Genomic DNA, 15,907 nt, shown 5'->3' on the forward strand with positions numbered 1-15,907 from the left:
ACGAGACAAAAAAAATAAAGTTGTGATACTGTCACAAAGGAGAACTGAACCCTGGATGACTAATGAGATATTTGATAATATGAAATCAGAGACCAGTTGATAAAAAGATTTAAGGCAAACAGACAGGATATTGCAGAGCTAAATAAATTTCAAAGGTGAGGAACAGAGTACAGAGACTTATAATAGGAACAAAGGCAAGTCACTATTGCTCAAAAATCGAAGAGTACAAGAATAACCCTAGAAAGCTCTGGCAACAACTAAAACAGTTTGAGTATAGCCATAAAGCCATAGATAGATCTAACATAGTACTAAATGTCGATAGCGAGGTATGCCACGAAACAACTAAGGTGGCAAACTGTTTTAATTCATAATACACAACTGTCTCATCAACACTAGTAAGTAAACCAGCTGCATCAAATACCTTCAACAGAGACTTTGGTAAGTTTCAAACATACTATACCAATAAAGGGGTAACCCCAAACAGTTCTCAACTAGTAAGTGTATTTATTTATTTATTTTATTTATTTATTAATTTGAACATGATACAGTGAAGTACAAAGGAATACAGTTATTACAGTGCAACATGCCAAAGCCCCTTGTATGCAGAGCATTATGGGCAGGCTTAAAATTAACTTAAGATTAACTAAGCAATGATATATTCAGTGGTAAAAACATTATTGTAAACAGATAACAATTTAGCACAAATGAGTATTACAAAGACAGGTCATGTGGTCATTTACTGTGCTGCTGAACATTCAGTAGAATGGAGTATTCTGTTAGGAAATGTAATTAAAAAAATAAAGTTTGATTGGGTCACAGGTTAGAAATTTATGAGATACAATAATGAGAAGCATTTAGGAGATACAATTTATGAGATACAATTATTCAGTATTTATTTAGTTGTGGGTGAGTAAGTGATTTTTGAGAAGAGACTTGAATTTATAAACAGACAGTGTTTCTTTTATATTCACAGGTAATGAATTCCAGATTTTAGGGCCTTTTATGTGCATTGAGTTTTTGCATAGCGTGAGATGGGCTCGAGGAACATCAAAGAGTGATCTGTGCCTTGTGTTATGGTCGTGTGTTCTGTTGAGGTTGGTAAGGAGACGTTTGAGAGGAGGGTTTATATCAGAATTGAGTGTTCTATGAATGTAGTAGGTGCAGTATGGTGAGTAGGTTTAGAGTTTTTGAATATTGGTGGAGTGTGCTGCCTGTAGTGGGAATTTGTTATCATTCTGGCTGCAGCCTTTTGTTGGGTAATTAATGGTCTGTGATGGTTTATTGTTATTGAGCCCCATGCACAAATTCCATAGGCGAGATAGGGGTAAATAAGTGAGTGATATAGGGCCAGGAGGGCTGACTGTGGAACATAGTACCATATCTTCGATAGTACGCCCACGGTCTTGGAAATTTTTTTGGAAATTTGTTGTATATGTGTTTGAAATTTGAGTCTGTTATCAAGGTGGATTCCTAAGAATTTTCCCTCTGTGAGTTTTGTATCTCATGACTTTGTGCATTAAGAACTAAGCAGGTTAAACCCTACTAAGAGCCCCTGCCCAGATAATATCTCATCTAAGTTCCTAAAAGATGGTGCCTCTGAATCGCCAGTTACCATTGCTCACCTAACAAATTTGTCCATCACCACTAATGCCGTACTGGAAAAGTTCAAGGAGGCCAGAGTTACTCCTAACTTCAAGAAAAATAGTAGGTCTGATGTAAGTAACTATATATAGGCCTGTTAGAATACTCAGTGTAATATCCAGAATTCTAGAGGGGGCGGTGTACTGTCAAATAGTTAAGTACCTTAATAAAAACAACATTCTCCATAGTTACCAAACAGGTTTTAGAAGATCTTACTCAACCGACACTTCCCTAATTAATCTGATGGATTACATGAGAATTAAAATGTCGATCGGGAACCTCATAGGAATGGTAACCTTAGACTTGCAAAAGGCCTTCGATAATGTCAACCACAGCATATTATGTAAGAAACTTCAAGTTATAGGCATTGGTTCTGTACACTGGTTTAAGTCCTACCTTAGCAACAGGAGACAAATTGTCAAAAGCAACAAAACAGAATTAAAACCTCTGCCGATAACATGTGGAGTCCCCCAATGTAGTATTCTGAGTCCCTTATTATTCCTTTGTTGTGTTAATGACACATCCATCAGTGTTAAGGGCAAACTCCAACTGTATGCAGATGACAGTGCTCTGTTAGTGTCAGGTAAAGACCCACAAGATATAGCTAACACAAGAGCTGGAGTCCTGCAGCAAATGGTTAGTAAATAACAAATTATCGTTATGCCTCGAAAAAACTGAAGCCATACTCTTTGGCTCGAAACATAAACTGAGAATGGTAAATAATTTTAATGACCAGTGTAATGGGGAACCCATCACCTCAGTTTCCTCAATAAGATATCTAGGAATCCATGCATGTCAGGAGAATTGATAGAGAACAGTGTAGTAAAGAAAGTGAATGCCAGACTGAAGTTCCTCTACAGACAAGCACAGTGTCTACCTACCGAGGCTCGCAGGACCCTATATACAATGTCATATGGACTATGCTTGCTCTTCATTGTACTCTGCCTTGACAATAAAACTGAAAGATAGACTGCAAATCACCCAGAACAAAATGGTAAGATTCATCCTGGGGCTGGATCCAAGAGAACATGTAGGCCAGGATGAATTACAACAACTGGATATGCTGAATGTTGAAGACAGAGTAAAAACTGAAGTTAAACCAAATTCATAAAGTTGCTCACAAACAATGTCCAGAATATCTTGCTGCCAATTCTGTCAAGGCTGAGAACCAAAGCAATCATAGTACTAGGGGACAGAGCACAATTTTGTAGTACCCACAGTTAGTGGTCAAGCTTCAAACTCCTTTTATTGTATATCAATAAGTGAATGGAACAGATTGCTCTCATATATCAAAGCCAGTCATAGTATGAACCAGTTCAAGAAGAGAGCCAAAAGGTGCCTAATGAATATAGCTACAGAAAGGGAGGAGAATGTTTTTTTAATTTTTTTTAGCTAACACACATGTAGTCTTCCCTTATTCCTAATATATCTCCTTTACAGCGTAATAATAAGATATTATCACCATTATATTATAACAGTAAGGTAAAAGGACCCCAATGGAAATAAGTCACTCTGACTTTTTTAGGTTATCCCAGGTACTTTACACATATGCTGCTATGTATGATAATCTATGTAACTTTATTTGTGTATACCTGAATAAACTTACTAATTATTTCAGAACAGCAATACCACAGCAGAAAGGAAGACTTGAACAATGCCTGTGCTTTACACCGAAACTTAAACAACCACTCAATCAATTACAAAGACGCAAGATTCATTGCCAGGGAAGAAGACACTTATAGACACAAGATATCAGAATCATCTTTTTTCTTTATATCCAACAATTTCAACCCCAACAACGACTTTTACAACATAGCTCAACCCCTTGTCACTAACTTCATCATTATCCTACACAGCTACAAACCTACTTGCCCATTCCGTCACTATTCTCGTTATATATAACCAAGTAGCCTCTGCTCAGGTAGATCTTTTTTGTTACTAGATAACACTCACTGTGTGCCAGAAATATTGTCAATAAAACACTGAAGTATTATGAGTTTGTGTCTATTTTAAACTATTTATCTCCATCAGGAAGTTGTGCTGGATAAAGTGTAACTGAGAGTCACCCTTAACAACCCAACAACAACAACAACAAGTTTGAACTGCACAGGTAATAGACGGAGTGTTGGACAGGTATTAGACGGAGTGTTGGACAGGTAATAGACGGAGTGTTGGACAGGTAATAGACGGAGTGTTGGACAGGTATTAGACGAAGTGTTGGACAGGTATTAGACGGAGTGTTGGACAGGTAATAGACGGAGTGTTGGACAGGTATTAGACGAAGTGTTGGACAGGTATTAGACGGAGTGTTGGACGGGTATTAGACGGAGTGTTGGACAGGTATTAGACTAAGTGTTGGACAGGTATTAGATGGAGTGTTGGACAGGTATTAGACGGAGTGTTGGACAGGTATTAGACTAAGTGTTGGACAGGTATTAGATGGAGTGTTGGACAGGTATTAGACTAAGTGTTGGACAGGTATTAGACGGAGTGTTGGACAGGTATTAGACGAAGTGTTGGACAGGTATTGGAGTGTTGGACAGGTATTAGACGAAGTGTTGGACAGGTATTAGACGGAGTGTTAGACAGGTATTAGACGGAGTGTTGGACAGGTATTAGACGGAGTGTTGGACAGGTATTAGACGAAGTGTTGGACAGGTATTAGACGGAGTGTTGGACAGGTATTAGACGGAGTGTTGGACAGGTATTAGACGGAGTGTTGGACAGGTATTAGACGGAGTGTTGGACAGGTATTGGACGGAGTGTTGGACAGGTATTGGACGGAGTGTTGGACAGGTATTGGACGGAGTGTTGGACAGGTATTGGACGGAGTGTTGGACAGGTATTGGACGGAGTGTTGGACAGGTATTAGACGGAGTGTTGGACAGGTATTATACGGAGTGTTGGACAGGTATTAGACAGAGTGTTGGACAGGTATTAGACGGAGTGTTGGACAGGTATTATACGGAGTGTTGGACAGGTATTAGACGGAGTGTTGGACAGGTATTATACGGAGTGTTGGACAGGTATTATACGGAGTGTTGGACAGGTATTAGACGGAGTGTTGGACAGGTATTAGACGGAGTGTTGGACAGGTATTAGACGGAGTGTTGGACAGGTATTAGACGGAGTGTTGGACAGGTATTAGACGGAGTGTTGGACAGGTATTAGACGGAGTGTTGGACAGGTATTAGACGAAGTGTTGGACAGGTATTAGACTAAGTGTTGGACAGGTATTAGACGGAGTGTTGGACAGGTATTAGACGGAGTGTTGGACAGGTATTAGATGGAGTGTTGGACAGGTATTAGACGAAGTGTTGGACAGGTATTAGACGGAGTGTTAGACAGGTATTAGACGGAGTGTTGGACAGGTATTAGACGGAGTGTTGGACAGGTATTAGACGAAGTGTTGGACAGGTATTAGACGGAGTGTTAGACAGGTATTAGACGGAGTGTTGGACAGGTATTAGACGGAGTGTTGGACAGGTATTAGACGAAGTGTTGGACAGGTATTAGACGGAGTGTTGGACAGGTATTAGACGGAGTGTTAGACAGGTATTAGACTAAGTGTTGGACAGGTATTAGACGGAGTGTTGGACAGGTATTAGACGGAGTGTTGGACAGGTATTAGATGGAGTGTTGGACAGGTATTAGACGAAGTGTTGGACAGGTATTAGACGGAGTGTTGGACAGGTATTAGACGGAGTGTTGGACAGGTATTATACGGAGTGTTGGACAGGTATTATACGGAGTGTTGGACAAATATTAGACGGAGTGTTGGACAGGTATTAGACGGAGTGTTGGACAGGTATTAGACGGAGTGTTGGACAGGTATTAGACGAAGTGTTGGACAGGTATTATACGGAGTGTTGGACAGGTATTATACGGAGTGTTGGACATGTATTATACGGAGTGTTGGACAGGTATTATACGGAGTGTTGGACAGGTATTATACGGAGTGTTGGACAGGTATTATACGGAGTGTTGGACAGGTATTATACGGAGTGTTGGACAGGTATTAGACGGAGTGTTGGACAGGTATTATACGGAGTGTTGGACAGGTATACGGAGTGTTGGACAGGTATTAGACGGAGTGTTGGACAGGTATTAGACGGAGTGTTGGACAGGTATTAGACGGAGTGTTGGACAGGTATTAGACGGAGTGTTGGACAGGTATTAGACGGAGTGTTGGACAGGTATTAGACGGAGTGTTGGACAGGTATTATACGGAGTGTTGGACAGGTATTAGACGGAGTGTTGGACAGGTATTAGACGGAGTGTTGGACAGGTATTAGAAGGTATTGGACGGAGTGTTGGTCAGTTATTATACGGAGTGTTGGACAGGTATTATACGGAGTGTTGGACAGGTATTAGACGGAGTGTTGGACAGGTATTAGACGGAGTGTTGGACAGGTATTAGACGGAGTGTTGGACAGGTATTAGACGGAGTGTTGGACAGGTATTATACAGAGTGTTGGACAGGTATTATACGGAGTGTTGGACAGGTATTATACGGAGTGTTGGACAGGTATTATACGGAGTGTTGGACAGGTATTAGACGGAGTGTTGGACAGGTATTAGACGGAGTGTTGGACAGGTATTAGACGGAGTGTTGGACAGGTATTAGACGGAGTGTTGGACAGGTATTAGACGGAGTGTTGGACAGGTATTAGACGGAGTGTTGGACAGTATTAGACGGAGTGTTGGACAGGTATTATACGGAGTGTTGGACAGGTATTATACGGAGTGTTGGACAGGTATTAGACGGAGTGTTGGACAGGTATTAGACGGAGTGTTGGACAGGTATTAGACGGAGTGTTGGACAGGTATTAGACGGAGTGTTGGACAGGTATTAGACGGAGTGTTGGACAGGTATTAGACGGAGTGTTGGACAGGTATTAGACGGAGTGTTGGACAGGTATTAGACGGAGTGTTGGACAGGTATTAGACGGAGTGTTGGACAGGTATTATACGGAGTGTTGGACAGGTATTAGACGGAGTGTTGGACAGGTATTAGACGGAGTGTTGGACAGGTATTAGACGGAGTGTTGGACAGGTATTAGACGGAGTGTTGGACAGGTATTAGACGGAGTGTTGGACAGGTATTAGACGGAGTGTTGGACAGGTATTGGACGGAGTGTTGGACAGGTATTGGACGGAGTGTTGGACAGGTATTGGACGGAGTGTTGGACAGGTATTGGACGGAGTGTTGGACAGGTATTGGACGGAGTGTTGGACAGGTATTGGACGGAGTGTTGGACAGGTATTATACGGAGTGTTGGACAGGTATTAGACGGAGTGTTGGACAGGTATTAGACGGAGTGTTGGACAGGTATTATACGGAGTGTTGGACAGGTATTATACGGAGTGTTGGACAGGTATTAGACGGAGTGTTGGACAGGTATTATACGGAGTGTTGGACAGGTATTATATGGAGTGTTGGACAGGTATTAGATGGAGTGTTGGACAGGTATTAGACGGAGTGTTGGACAGGTATTAGACGGAGTGTTGGACAGGTATTAGACGGAGTGTTGGACAGGTATTAGACGGAGTGTTGGACAGGTATTAGACGAAGTGTTGGACAGGTATTAGACGGAGTGTTGGACAGGTATTAGACGGAGTGTTCTACAGGTATTAGACGGAGTGTTGGACAGGTATTATACGGAGTGTTGGACAGGTATTATACGGAGTGTTGGACAGGTATTAGACGGAGTGTTGGACAGGTATTAGACGGAGTGTTGGACAGGTATTAGACGGAGTGTTGGACAGGTATTAGACGGAGTGTTGGACAGGTATTGGACGGAGTGTTGGACAGGTATTAGACGAAGTGTTGGACAGGTATTAGACGGAGTGTTGGACAGGTATTAGACGGAGTGTTGGACAGGTATTAGACGGAGTGTTGGACAGGTATTATACGGAGTAAATAAATAACAAAAAGGCACAATACCGTGACTGGAACGATACACAAATAACCCGCACATAAAAGACAGAAGCTTACGACGACGTTTCGGTCCGACTTGGACCATTGTGACTTTGTCAATGGTCCAAGTCGGACCGAAACGTCGTCGTAAGCTTCTGTCTTTTATGTGCGGGTTATTTGTGTATTATACGGAGTGTTGGACAGGTATTAGACGGAGTGTTGGACAGGTATTAGACGAAGTGTTGGACAGGTATTAGACGGAGTGTTGGACAGGTATTAGACGGAGTGTTGGACAGGTATTATACGGAGTGTTGGACAGGTATTATACGGAGTGTTGGACAGGTATTAGACGGAGTGTTGGACAGGTATTAGACGGAGTGTTGGACAGGTATTAGACGGAGTGTTGGACAGGTATTAGACGAAGTGTTGGACAGGTATTAGACGGAGTGTTGGACAGGTATTAGACGGAGTGTTGGACAGGTATTATACGGAGTGTTGGACAGGTATTATACGGAGTGTTGGACAGGTATTATACGGAGTGTTGGACAGGTATTAGACGGAGTGTTGGACAGGTATTAGACGGAGTGTTGGACAGGTATTAGACGGAGTGTTGGACAGGTATTAGACGGAGTGTTGGACAGGTATTATACGGAGTGTTGGACAGGTATTATACGGAGTGTTGGACAGGTATTAGACGGAGTGTTGGACAGGTATTATACGGAGTGTTGGACAGGTATTATACGGAGTGTTGGACAGGTATTAGACGGAGTGTTGGACAGGTATTAGACGGAGTGTTGGACAGGTATTAGACGGAGTGTTGGACAGGTATTAGACGGAGTGTTGGACAGGTATTAGACGGAGTGTTGGACAGGTATTAGACGGAGTGTTGGACAGGTATTAGACGAAGTGTTGGACAGGTATTAGACGGAGTGTTGGACAGGTATTAGACGGAGTGTTGGACAGGTATTATACGGAGTGTTGGACAGGTATTATACGGAGTGTTGGACAGGTATTATACGGAGTGTTGGACAGGTATTAGACGGAGTGTTGGACAGGTATTAGACGGAGTGTTGGACAGGTATTAGACGGAGTGTTGGACAGGTATTAGACGGAGTGTTGGACAGGTATTGGACGGAGTGTTGGACAGGTATTAGACGGAGTGTTGGACAGGTATTAGACGGAGTGTTGGACAGGTATTAGACGGAGTGTTGGACAGGTATTAGATGGACACTTGAGAGTGACAGAGGTGTAAGTAAGGTTTATTGTTCTCTCAGATTTGTAAGATTTAAGTCTGGTTTTATTTACTATTTTATAAGTGTGTTATTGAATTTGTGTTATAATAGCACTTAACACTTCGTAGTAAGTTTTTATTCAGGTACACATATATACACTTACATTATCATACATAGCAACATATGTGTACATTACCCAGGATAACACATAACACTCAGTGACTTATTTACATAAGAAAGAAGGAACACTGCAGTAGGTCTGTTGGCCCATACTAGGCAGGTCCTTCACAACCCAGTAACTGACCAAAGTCAGTCAGGATGGAGCACTTCAGAGTGATGGAGCACTTCAGAGGGATGGAGCACTTCAGAGGGCTGGAGCACTTCAGAGGGATGGAACACTTCAGAGGGATGGAGCACTTCAGAGGGATGGAGCACTTCAGAGGGATGGAACAAAATTCACCATACGGTGGTCTGTTACCAGTCTTTATTTGGTACATATTATATGCATTCAGCATTGAAATGTCCATGAGATGGAAGAAAAGTTTCATGTACCACTTGTAACTCTTACGAACACAGTCAACAAAACCAATCTGCATGTCACACTTGTCAACCAAGCGCATGTTTTGTGTATAATCAATCACTGTCACTGGTTTTCGAATACGTTCATTAGTCACTCGATCAACTTTGCCACTGTCTTGCATTTCGTTACGGTGAATGGTTGTCAACAATGTGACATCTCGTTTGTCATGCCACCGTAATGCCATGATGTCATTGGCAGTAAACACCTGCACGTCATCACCACGAACACCTGCGTTGAGCTTGGGCATATGTTTACGATTAGAACGCACTGTGCCACACACATCTGTCTTGTTCACTCGCATGAAATCACTGAGTAATGGGCTTGTGTACCAGTTATCAGTATATAATGTATGGCCCTTACCAAGATAAGGTGCCATCATGTTTCTCACTACGTCACCTGATATACCCAATAACATCTTGGTATCTTTCAATGTTTTACTACCCGTGTATACAACAATATCCAACACCAGGCCACTGTCACAATCACAGAGTACAAACAATTTTATACCAAAGCGGTTCCTCTTGCTCGGTATATACTGCTTGAATGACAGTCTACCTTTGAACAAAATCAAAGACTCGTCAATTACAAGATTCTTGAATGGATAAAAGTATATCCTGAACTTTTGTTTGAGATACATGAAAACATTTCTAATCTTGTATAACCTGTCACTTCTGTCAGGCCTGGTTTTGTCAGAGAAGTGCAACATACGTAACAGTAAGATAAACCTGTTCACTGGTATTATTTCACTGAAGGATGGGGTACAAATTAGCCGATCTGTGGACCAGTATGCTTTTATATTATGCTTATAGACGTGAGGCATAAGCATTATTGTTGCAAAAAACAAATACATTTCTGCAACAGTCGTCTCTTTCCACCTGTGTAGTCTTGACTGTGGTGATAAGATCGTATTTGCCATGGTGTACTGAAAATACTTATTACATTCCCTGACAATAATTTCCATCAATGGCTGGTCAAAGAATAATTCAAAGAATTCCAGTTCATTGGCCGTGGTTCCAAGGGGACAGGTAGGTAGAATTCCACTTTGAGAGTCATCAAAGTGGTGAGGGCTGGGAAAAAAATTGGGATTTTGCTGCCAATCCCAGATACGGTTTGCTGGTGGATACTGGACATCATAGGCTGGTTGTACGGGTGGTTGTGGCGGGCTGGTAGGTGACGCTCCGCTTTGTCCTTGAACTGACGAGTCAGCAGCGTGGGTCCCCGCGTGGCACAGTGAGTCACGCATGGCGGTGCCACTACCACCACCAGCCCCACTAACACCATCCACTGATGCCTGTGGCCCATCCATGCCAAGTGTAGCCACATCATCCTCACTGTCACTACCTAAAACGGGTGTAGGGCCACGGGATGTACTCCGGGATGTACTCCGTCCCCTGGGCACAGCATAGGGTACACTACCCGAGCGCATGCGGCGGCAAACATACCGACGCTTCACTGGTGAATATGTTTCCTCACTATCACTACTCGAATGATCGTCGAGCGCAATAAAATCACAATCCACGTCAGAATCATCGTCATTACTGAAGTCAGAGGCCAGGCCACGGGAAAATATTAGTTTTCTCTTACGTTTAGGAACACCCGACCGTGAGTCACGAGTGCCCACACCAGAGGTAGAAGGTCGAGGATCGTCGGGGTTTTCTGCACTATTATCGATATCCTGGTCATTATTTTCGGTCACTAACTTATCAAAGCCGTAGAATTCGTCTTCATTTCCACTTCCATCAGTGTCAGAACTATCAGACAGGAAGAGGAGAGTCCCAATTTTCCGGGGAGTGAGAGCTGACTTGCGACGAGGCATGGTGAACAAGGGTGACTGAGCCGGCGTTCCCACAATGCTATGCAGGTTCCTAGATTTTTTGTTTACGGCGCACACCCACGGCGCAGACCCATTCTCTCACATGTAGGCCTATGAGCGCTTTCGCGCTAAATTTGACGGCGCTAGAATTTTGGCGTAGATCTACGGTTTGGACACTCACCGAAAAGCCGTAGATCTACGGGACGGACCCTGAAAGGGTTAATGTAAAATAAGACATTTGATGTGCCCAAGAGTGATTATTATGTAGTATTGGCATCATGAGTAGAGAGACTCTTAGTGATTTTAATGTGTACCTGCACACCAGCACAGTGTGTAAGTATATTTAGGAACACCTACCATCCGACTTACGACCTACTAGACATACGACCATTCGACTTATGACCGTGTTTTCTATGCCAAATTTCTGGGAAATAAACAACTGTCTGAGTTGCACACAGTGTTTATCCTAAACCTTTCAGTATAAAATACAGTACTAACAGCATAAAAAGTAAAGTAAAAAATTAAATACCAAAATAAAACAATAAAATAAAGTCATTACAAAACCGTGATGTTCATATTCAGTAGTAAGGTTTAACTTGCGTCCATTTCGACTTACGACCGGTTTGTTGGAACCGATCTCGGTTGTAAGTCGGATGATACCTGTACAAGTACACATAAGTATAATTATCATAGTACATATGAAATACGCCACGTTAAAACGTCAAGAGGCCCTCTCCTAAACTTGTTCTCAGGGTTGATAATTTTTTTGAAAAAAAAATTATTTTTTCTTATGAAATGACAGAGAATATTTTCCCGATCATAATGACACCAAAAGTATGAAATTTGATGGAAAAGCTATGGAATTAAGCTCTCGCGAAGTTAGCGGTCTCAACGATGCTGACCCATTGGCAATTTCGCCAACTTTGAGCTCTGCTTTCAGCCAATTTTAGTGTACTAGTCGACAAAAATCAAATCTATTTCACTAGAACTCCATCTTTTCTATCTAATGAATACAAGAAACCACCCATTTACTGATTTCAAGTATGCAATAAAGTGGTCAGAAATTGGCAATTTTGCCAATTTCACAAAAATTTCAGAAGATGCCAATTTCCAAATAGGGTCCAGAATAAGCAAGACAGACATTCCTGACACTAAAATAACATTTTCTCTGTTCATTAGTTATGTTCCCAGGCCCCTCTTACATCTCTTTTGCTTTTGATTTTGAATTTTTATTCTCACAAAAAATAGAAGATTTACTGTTATGCAGACTACTGCATTAGAGTAGAAATGGTGTTGAAATGGTATAAATAATATCAGTGCACTTGTGAAAGAATATTAGACTCACCAGTTGATGTGTATTGGACGCTTGACATGATTTGTTTACTTTTGAAATTTCTGCTACTTTGAGCTCAATTTCAAGGTACTTTTCATTATGACACCAATCAAAATCATATCTGTTTCTGTAATATGTCTTCCATTCTATAAAAAGAGATCAGGAAAACTAGAATACCACAATAAATACCATATGATAATACACTGCAAAGTCACTGTTTTAATCCTAAAACACGGTCAGAGTTTGTTTTTCCTCATTGTGCACTGTGTGCTGCAGGATTTTTTTGTACTGTGCATACTGACCACATAGACCCATTCTTTCACATGTAGGCCTACCAGCTTTCTCTCACTAGATTTGAAGGCGCTAGTATTTAGGCATTCTAGTACGTCAATAACCCTGGTGTGTAAGCCGTACTAGTACGTTGGAAACCCTGAAAGGTTTAAAATACTTGAAATTTTGGAAAGTTCCCAGACATAATAGATGTAGCCATGGAGAATGTAAAAAACCAGGTGAGGCATGCTGTATTTGAAAGACCGCTTGCCATACAGCAAATTTTGTTCATAATTTGACATCGCTGTATTAACGGTACGCCGTAAGATGAAACACTGTAAAGCGGAGCCCTACTGTATATAGTACTTGATATACAATTCTGTTTATAGTGCTTGTATTCTATGTACAGTGAGGTATGCTATAATACAACCACATAACAATGAAAAATATAATATAAAATTGTGAAAAATGCATAAATATGCATCTAAACTCTAGAAATAAAGAATACTATTAATACTTGTAATAAAACAAATTAGTACAAAAATAATAAAAAAATACTGTATTTTATCCTAGTTTCATGTTGCTGAGCTTGCAGGACAGGAGGCAGAGGAGAGAATTAATGTTTATGTAAATATTTGTTGTATAAATTGTTTGTTACAACATTCCTCACTGTATGTGGTGTAATGTTTATTTATATTCATCAGCTGCAGAATCAGTAAATAAGAGAAGCATATTTAGAAACTGAAAAATTTCAGTTGTAGAAACAAGAAAAATTTGGTATTCATAATTCATGATGCCCATGGAACATAAACCTGCAAATTAACCCTTAAACTGTCCAAACATAGATCTACGCTCACTCAAGTAGCACTCTGAACGTAGATCTACCTTTTTTTACACAAGAAAGCATGCAAAATCAAACATAGATCCACGTTTGGAGCGCCACGCGAGCGAGTGTAGATCTACATTTGGACAGCTTAAGGGTTAACCTTTCTTTATTTATAAAAAATAATTGTCTGTATTAAGTACAATTAAAGATGTTTATCCCAACACAGGGAGCATTACATCCAGTACCCATTGATTACCAACCACAAGCAACTTGCTGCCCGGTCCCACTGCTGGACCACTGACCACAGGCAACATCTTGGCCAGTCCTACTGCTGGACCACTGACTACAGGAAACTTCTTGGCCAGTCCCACTGCTGGAATCACTGACTATAGGCAACTTCTTGGCCAGTCCAACTGCTGGAATCACTGACCACAGGCAACATCTTGGCCAGTCCCACTGCTGGACCATTGACCACATCACACTCATTTCCACCGACAGCAAAGTTTCACTCACGGACCATTGAGAATGGTAAGCTAATTTTTATATTTGGATATTTTCACTCGTTTATATCTGAAAAGGTAGAGCTCCAGCTCTTGATACCTGCCTTTGCTCATCATTTATTTGTAAGGTAATCATTAGATATAAATATTTCTTATAATAATGATATTTTGATTTGACATGATACAGTGGACCGCCACCAACGAAGGCATTGTCTAACAAAAAAATCACCCAACAAAGCATTTTAGCGTAAAAATTTTGGCCCGAACGACAATGAAAAACTCGACTAACAGCATTCGTCCCAAATGTGTCTGCCTGTCTGTCCAGCTGAGTGTGCCTCAGCTGTCTTGCCTTCACCTAGTGTGCCATTGTTTACAAGCCAGGGTGGATGGTTTCATGCATGCATGCAATATATTTTGTATTATTCCATTGTTTTTAGTGCTTGTAACTGCTAAATAAACTGCCACGGGCCCAAAGAAAGCTTCTAGTGCCAACCCTGTGGTAAAAAGGGTGAGAAATGCTATTGAAATACTATCGTACAACGGTCATCTGTTGCTGCACCACCACCAGCTCCTGCTCCTGCACCATCATCAGCTGTTGCTGCACCACTGTCAGCTGCTGCTGTTCCATGGTCAGCTGCTGCTGCTGCACCACCATCAGCTGTACTACTCGAAGATGTGGAGAGAGTGTTGTTGATGTGGATTAACGAGAAACAATCACTGAAAAACAATTAACCCCAGAGGGTTAGCCACCCAGGATAACCCAAGAAAGTCAGTGCATCATCGCAGACTGTCTAACTTATTTCCATTGGGGTCCTTAATCTTGTCCACCAGGATGAGACCCACACTAGTTGACTAACACCCAAGTGAACAGGAAAAAATGCCTCAAACTAGTGCTCATATTGTTGAATTTAAGGCCAGCAAAGGTTGGTTTGAGAGATTTAAGAATCATACTGGCATACACAGTGTGATAAGGCATGGCAAAGCTAAAAAATTCCAACCCCAAAAAGTATTCAGTTGTGATGAAACAAGCCTGTTCTGGAAGAAAATGCCAAACAGGACCTATATTACTCAGGAGGAGAAGGCACTCCTAGGACACAAGCCTATGAAAGACAGGCTAACTCTCATGTTTTGTTGCAATGCTAGTGGGGATTGCAAAGTGAAGCCTTTACTCATGTATCATTCTGAAAATCCCAGAGTGTTCAAGAGAAACAGTATCTCATCAATCATCAATACTCTTCAATAAAGGTAAGTGTCATTTTAGCATTTATTTATGCAGTTATTGTTCATGTCTCATTGTTTTCTTTGTAGGGAAATGTATATTTCATGAAAAAAAATATTTTGTTAATACTTATGGCTGTCTGGAAAGGATTAGTTGGATTTCCATTACAGTGGAGCCCTGCTTAACGATCACCTCCCAATGCGATCAATTATGTAAGTGTATTTATGTAAGTGCGTTTGTACATGTATGTTTGGGGGTCTGAAATGGACTAATCTACTTCACAATATTCCTTATGGGAACAAATTCGGTCAGTACTGGCACCTGAACATACTTCTGGAATGAAAAAATATCGTTAACCGGGGGTCCATTGTATTTCTTATGGAGAAAATTAATTCGACTAACGATAAATTCGCCAGATAAGCTCTCTGGAACGGATTAATATTGTTGGTCGAGGGTCCACTGCACATGTTTGTACAAAGGAGAATAATAGTTGGGTGTACATGCCAAAAGCCCTTTTGTATGCAGAGCATTTCAGGCAAACTTAAAATTAACTTAAGATTAATAAGACAATAA

General features: G+C 41.2%; 1 protein-coding gene across 1 annotated transcript in view; it reads left to right on the top strand.

Annotated features, from left to right (window-relative positions):
• Positions 1 to 3,690: 3,690 nt before the first annotated feature.
• LOC128697317 (uncharacterized) overlaps positions 3,691 to 15,907 on the top strand; it is a 76,613-nt gene continuing 64,396 nt past the window's right edge. The window contains exons 1-2 of the mRNA XM_070104201.1: positions 3,691 to 3,751; positions 13,842 to 14,143. Coding sequence (XP_069960302.1) covers positions 14,141 to 14,143 — 3 coding nt within the window. The 5' untranslated portion in view covers positions 3,691 to 3,751; positions 13,842 to 14,140. The remainder of the gene's footprint in view (positions 3,752 to 13,841; positions 14,144 to 15,907) is intronic.

This window comes from Cherax quadricarinatus, chromosome 89 (assembly GCF_038502225.1).
Source record: "Cherax quadricarinatus isolate ZL_2023a chromosome 89, ASM3850222v1, whole genome shotgun sequence".
Classification (NCBI taxonomy): Eukaryota; Metazoa; Arthropoda; class Malacostraca; order Decapoda; family Parastacidae; genus Cherax; species Cherax quadricarinatus.